A 7,033-nucleotide genomic window follows, 5' to 3' on the forward strand; every position below is an offset into this window, starting at 1 on the left:
TGACTCTCTTTGGGGGAAAATAAATGAAAACCCATGTCTCTGGAAAAAAATATGATAAGAATTATCCACAAGTGCAATCTGCTGCTGTGACTGCATTTCTCCAAAACTCAAGGGACAGGGCTGTCATGTTTGATTGCCAAAGTTTTAACTTTATTTTTGTTTTAAGGAGACAGATTTTTTTGTTTTTAAGATTTTTGCTATAGGGCACATGTACTCTCCTGAGAGAGAGATGTTCAGAGGGAAAGTGAGAAATCACACCCCGGGGGGATGGCCATGCCCCACCCCTTTTCCTCCATTCTCTTCCTGGGATTTGGGGCACACATGTACACTTTCCCAACCTGATTTCCAAGCCACCAGGTCCAGGACTCAAACTACAATTGGCCATGTGGGAGTTTAATACTTTAATTACCACACCACCTGCAGGACCCAAGGAGATAGATCCCTACCTTATTCAAGGATTACTAGAAATTTCATTCAGTTTAAACAATGAATAACAGGTATTCTGTGACATGGTCATGAAATGTTGTCATTTACAACAAAGTTCTAAGACACAATTGTCCATAAAGTGCATTTCAAGTAAAAGTACCCATTAGGAGAGTAATTTAAAGTGCAATGTATAAGGTACTTTAAATAGTGCAATGTTGCTAAATATTTACATTATATGTGTCATAAAGCAAGATTTTATCCACCCCTAAATAGAGAGAACAATGGAGACATACTCTCATATCTTTAAACCTTTGCAGATATGAGTATTTTGGCCCATGGGTGTGTGTATGCATGTGTGTAGCTGTGCCTCAATTTTATACACACACACACACACACACACACACACACACATATACTTGATGGTCACTGCAAATATTTGGAATTAGTTTCCTAGAATTTGAAACCTTTAAACACTGGCATAATTATGAAATCGCTACTTCAATATGCAATTCTACTTAAAAGTAGCATTAGGCTTGTAATAATGGTTGAGTTAGTTCAGCCTGCATATCGTGTAAGGCAGGTATTTGACTATTAATTAAATGTTTAATAAAAACTACAAAAAATATAATCACTATAATGATGCCAAGTGAGACGCCTATGAAATAAGGGTATAAGTCCTCCACTTGTTCATAGTCACTTGGCTCATCACTACCAATAAGGAATGTAGTACTCTTTGTAGAAGGAATTAGTTTCGGAGTTGCAGAATTGAGCAGATCCTGGACATTCCTGAGTGATCCGTTATGTGGTAAGGCGGTGATATTGAGAAGATGGCACAGAAGTGGGTATAGATCTGTGGAGTTCATGGTTTCTTTAGTGAAGTTCTTTCTGAAGGCAGGGCCATGGGCTAAAAATATTGGATGCATTTCTGCTAATTCATTATCATAACCATGGTTGCCCACTGTAAAGAGAAATTCATGAATAAGTAAGTTAACCAGATGGCTTTCAAATGGAAATAATTGTTGCATAGTCAATAAGTTCAGTACTTAAATACAAATTTCATCTAATTTGACTATAAAAATAATCTTTAACTTAACAAAAAAAAGTCTGCTATTTATTATCAATGTCACAGTTTACTTTAGGAGATGATTATAAATCTTCCCCATAGGCCGATACTACAGTAAACAGCAGAGGAGAAAGGGTGAAGAACAAAGTTCAACCAAGCCATGGAAATATTCAGAGTGATATTTTTTCCAGTATCTGATAAATGAACATTTAGCACATACTTACTGCATATCTTCTATGTTCCAATTCTTGTTCTAAAGATAAAGGGATGGAGGTGTTCCTAGTCTTATCAATGAAGAGAACACCTCATAATTACCAGTTAAAGAAGAAATATAATTCATAAAGAAAAAATAAGATTCCATAAAAATCAAACCTCTAGTTACAGCTACCATGCACTAAAAAACAAAGGTCGGGGGTCAGCCGGTGGCATAGAGGTTAAGGTGCTGAACTTCCATGTGGCCAACTGTGATTAGAGTCCCGGTTCCAGCTGCTTGAGACTCATACCAGGCACATGTACATGCATGCCCCAAATGCCAAGATGAGAATAGAGGAGAAGGGATTGTGGCATGGTTGTCCTTCCTAGGGGGTGATTTCTTACTTTTTGTCTCTCTGGTGAGTGTATGTGCCCTATAGCAAAAATCTCTTAAAAAAAAAAAAAACCACATACACACACAAAACAAACAACAATAACAACAAAGGTCAAGGCTTGTAGAGTAGGAAAACTTTGACTTTTATGGTTCAGACCAGGATCTAACTTAGTATTGTGTGCTTTGGTGTAACTATAAAGTAAAAACTGTGGGGTCTTCTGAGGTATATGTCAAGTGAAATAAAATTGAAGAGTGAAAACTACATAATACAAGCTACATTTTAAAGGCATGTGTGCCTAATATATCAGGATACAAGTCAAAGGAGCTATTGCTGATAAGATGATAACCTAAGAAAGCTGGCAGGCTTTATTTTAAAGGTGGTAGGAAAATGACTACTAAATCAGTTTCTTTCTTCCTTTCTTTCTTTTTCTTTCTTTTCTTTCTTTCTCTCTTTCTTTTTTTGGAGAGGTTTTTGCTATAGGGCACGTGCGCTCGCCGGAAAGACAGAGAGACAGAGAGAAAGAAAGCGAGAAATCACTCCCAGGGGGGATGGCCACGTCACAATCCCTTCTCCTCTGTTCTCCTCTCAGGATCCTGGGCACACATGCACACGTGCCCAGTGTGAGTTTAAGTCACTGGGTCCGGGACTTGAACCACAGTTGACTACATGGGTGTCGAATGACATAGCTGTTATGCCAACTGCAGGTCCCTACTAAATCAGTTTCTAATGCTTGTATTTGCTACACAGAAATATGCAATGGGAACAATAAATAGCCCCAAAATTTTAAATCAATTTCTCTGGAAGTCATGAACTAACCCTTTGTCATCTCAAAGGAATTTGAAATCTGCCTGACAAAATTCAACTAAAGAACTCATTCTAGATGCCATGAATTTTTTGAGTTCATTCAAGTAAAAATAATGCTGGATTTAGGGATCACAGTAATTATCTGACAGGGTCCTATGCTATTGTATTTAGTTAACTGACAGAAACATTCAGGAAAGTGCCATTATATAACTTGTAATTGATGGGATGATTTCTGTGTTCGCCTCTATGAGAAGTTGGGAATCTCAATTTCAGTCACGGAGGCAAAAATAATTCTCTCCTATCACACTTCTTTTTAGGAAATCAGATTTAAAATGAAATCATTATGACTTACATAAAGCCTTTCCCAGGAATTGGGACTTCATTTTGCAGTGGTAACCACTACCATAAATGCTTGATCTAGTAGACAGTATTACTAATGAGTGCCTAGGATCAGTGGTTCTCAAACTTCAGTATGTATGTACGTAAAACAGATTGCTAAGCTCCGTATTCACAGATTCTAATGCAGTAGGTCTGGGTTGGGCCCAAGAATGTGCATTTTTAACATGTTTCAGGTCATTTGGATGCTGCTGGGCCAGTGAACACACTTTGAGAACCACTGTTTTTGCTGTGTGTGTGTGTGTGTGTGTGTGTGTGTGTCTTTAATCAGTATAGAGCAAACGCATGTGTGTGTGTGAGAAAGACAGACAGAAACAGGCAGACAGACAAGCATCCTCACAAAGTTTGCTCCCACCACAACCCCATTCCTCCAGTCTTCAAACTCATTGGATCTTGGGCATTTGTGTGTGCCCAGCATGTTTCAGGCTGACTGGGCCAGGGATTCCAACCACGGTCACCATGTGGGATCCTGCTTCCTAGAGCAGCACATTACCACTGCACCAGGAAGCTGGCCCAGAGAACCACTGCGTGTGGATATTATGGCTTAATCAAATTGTGGCCATTCATTTGTTGATGTTATTTCATGAACATGATGTAACATAAATAGGAACACTATTAAGGTTTCCTATCAAAGAGAGGTGACCAATCGATTGTGTAATTGTAGATTACCAAACCAAAATTTTCAGAGAGCCCTTAATTTTATGTTAACCATAAAACACAAGTCTCCTCAAAGATCGCATTCCTTTTTTTGAGCAGTCTCTCTAACTTAAGGGCTATCTAGAAATACACCGAAGTCTGAACATAAAAAGGTAGAAATTATTCTTGTGGCCCAGAAATTATTTTTTTCTAGAGAGATTTTTGCTATCGGGCCTGTATGCAATTTCAGAGAGCCCTTAATTTTATGTTAACCATAAAACACAAGTCTCCTCAAAGATCGCATTCCTTTTTTTGAGCAGTCTCTCTAACTTAAGGGCTATCTAGAAATACACCGAAGTCTGAACATAAAAAGGTAGAAATTATTCTTGTGGCCCAGAAATTATTTTTTTCTAGAGAGATTTTTGCTATAGGGCCTGTATGCAAGCTGGAGAGACAGAGAGAAACAGAGACAGAAAGCGAGAAATCACCCCCCAGGGAGGATGGCCATGCTGCTATCCCTTCTCCTCCATTCTCCTCTTAGGATCTTGGGTACACATGCACATGAGTGTTAAGTTGCTGGTCCAGGACTTAAACCATGGTTGACAACATGGGAGTCCAGCAACCTAACCATTATACCATTTGCTGGTCCCCGGAAATTTTTTTTTTTTTTTTGGAGAGGTTTTCGCTATAGGGCATGTGTGCTCGCCAGACAGACAGAGACATAGAGACAGAAAGCGAGAAATCACCCCCCAGGGAGGATGGCCATGCTGCTATCCCTTCTCCTCCATTCTCCTCTTGGGATCTTGGGCACGCATGCACATGCGCCTGGTGTGAGTTTTAAGCCACTGGGTCCGGGACGTGAACTGCGGTCGCCTACGTGGGAGTCCAGCGACATAGCCATTACGCTAACTGCTGGTTCCCACCCAGAAAATTATTTTTAAAGGCTTTCTTAAAACAATTTTCTGGTTCAGTCTGAACAGCACAAGGAGGGTGCTGCTGTGGGAGGCTGAGGCTATATGGGAGCCTAGATTTGGTTTCCAGCCCAAAGCAGGTATAGTAGTGCATACCCATGGTCCTAGCTGGCTGGGAGGATGGTGCAGGAGGATCACAATGTGGAGACCCTATCGAAACTGCCTCTCACTCCTATACGCTCACTTTATACCTCTCATATTAAATAAATAAGTAAATAAATAAATAAATAAGAAATATTTCCCTGGCATGATTAAATATTGGCTTACATATTATCTGTATATAAAAACAGAATAACCAGAACCTATATTCCTGTACACAACGCCACTATGAGTCATGAATCTACTACAAATGCCATTGCCAAGGAACTGTCTTTCTTTTAGTCAATAAACATAACCCGATTTTATCTAAAAGAACATGTTTGTGTACTCTTTATATGTATCAAGGACCAATGTCCAAAAAAGCATTCTAGGACCAGCAGGCAGTGTGGAAGTTAAGGCACTGGATTCTACATGGCCAGCTTTGTGGTTCGAGTCCTGGACCCAGTGACGAGAATCATGACAGATGCATGTGCGTCCATGCGAAAATCCTGCAAGGGGAGTAGAGAAGGGATTGTGTCATGGCCTATCCCCCTGCGGGAATTGGCGAGCACATGTACTCTACAGCAAAAACTGAAAAAAAAAAAAAAATCAGAAGTGTTCTAACTAGTTAAGAATTGACATAATGTGATTTCTTCAACATTCAAGTAACAGTACAAATGCCAATAAATAAACTGCTATAGTAGCCACAGCTTTCATTTTAGCAAGAAAAACAAACAAACAAAAAGATGCAGAATGGGATGACATACTGTGACATACTTACATAGGAAGGCATCGGACTTATTCTGCAGGATATACCACCCTTTGTCGGCTACTGCTATGATGGGCGGGATTCGACTGTTGTATCTGTAATGCCATCTTTCCGGAATCTCTTCTCTTTTGTAAACGGTAAGATTCGGATGTGCATGAGCTAGTGCTTCATAGACTTCATCAAATTTACCTACACCGGAGGGAGGAGAGGCACTCAGAGCAAGATACTCATTGCCACAATTGAGCAAAAACCATGGACAACAGGTTCTATACTACAGAGGCAAAAAAAGCCAGCACGGTGAACATAATGGAGTTCAGCTGGACACGTTAGAATGCCGTCCCACTAGGGAAAAGAATCTTCAGGGGAAAAAGAAACCATTCATCTTCTGTTGTAAATTCACCTTATGGAATTCAGAAGACATTCTATCCATACATAACCAGACATCTCTAATCCGTCATCGAAAGACTTACACACATACATACACTCCTATGTATCAATTACTGGCACCAAGTAACATGTCTGGAGTACTGCACTACCCACATAAAAACAGAGCGCTAGATTCTGGTAGTCATGAGTGCAGAGTTAGAGAGTCTTTAGACAAGAAATGTGGTTAAGTGTAGGGTTGAGGCTAGGAAAGACAGACTGGAGGTGGAAAACAACTCGTAAAGTGGAAAGGTACTAAAAACACTGGAGGTATTGCAAAAGTACTCCCCGTAGCTGTAAATGTGACCAAACCTGGGCACTGTCTTCGATTATTTTCTTATTTTTCAAATCCATTTGCTCAGACTTCATTTCTATCTTCCACACCCCAAAAAGAAAACAGCATTCCAATTTTATAAGGGAACTCAAAATAAGGTTACTCTGATTTTTCTTAAATAGTGACAAGGAAAAACCTGCTGTTTGTTGAAAACTTTCTATACAGGTACATATATATTTTTAAAAATCATTTTATTTAACTTCATTTTATTTATTTTAATTTGACCAGAGTGAAAGAGAGAAAGCCGCCAGGTCCAGGACTCAAACTGTGCTTGAACACGTGGGAGTCCAGCACCCTTAACCATCACACCACCTGCCGGCCCCCACATACATGCTTTTCAAAATCTTTTCCGAAGGCCAGTTCTACCTGGTGATAAACAAAAAGCCAGAAGAGCAGTCCTGAGTCCTGTTCTGCCACTTGCTTTGTTACCTCGGGAGCTTGAACATTTCAAGCTAGTTTACAGATCTTTAAAATGGAGACAATGCTGACATGACATGTTTGCTACAAGGATTCCAGGAGAGATTTGTAAAATATTTAAGGTATTGT

The 7,033-nt window shown here is 39.7% G+C and overlaps 1 protein-coding gene across 1 annotated transcript in view; it reads right to left on the reverse strand.

Moving 5' to 3' along the window:
* Nucleotides 1-355: 355 nt before the first annotated feature.
* The window catches only part of ENPP5 (ectonucleotide pyrophosphatase/phosphodiesterase family member 5), a 12,208-nt gene continuing 5,530 nt past the window's right edge, over nucleotides 356-7,033 (reverse strand). Inside the window, exons 3-4 of the mRNA XM_006149076.3 lie at nucleotides 5,743-5,919; nucleotides 356-1,384 (exon numbers count right to left, since the gene is read on the reverse strand). Of these exons, the coding sequence (XP_006149138.1) occupies nucleotides 954-1,384; nucleotides 5,743-5,919 (608 nt within the window). The 3' untranslated portion in view covers nucleotides 356-953. The remainder of the gene's footprint in view (nucleotides 1,385-5,742; nucleotides 5,920-7,033) is intronic.

This window comes from Tupaia chinensis, unplaced genomic scaffold (genome assembly GCF_000334495.1).
Source record: "Tupaia chinensis unplaced genomic scaffold, TupChi_1.0 Scaffold000252_1, whole genome shotgun sequence".
Classification (NCBI taxonomy): domain Eukaryota; kingdom Metazoa; phylum Chordata; class Mammalia; order Scandentia; family Tupaiidae; genus Tupaia; species Tupaia belangeri.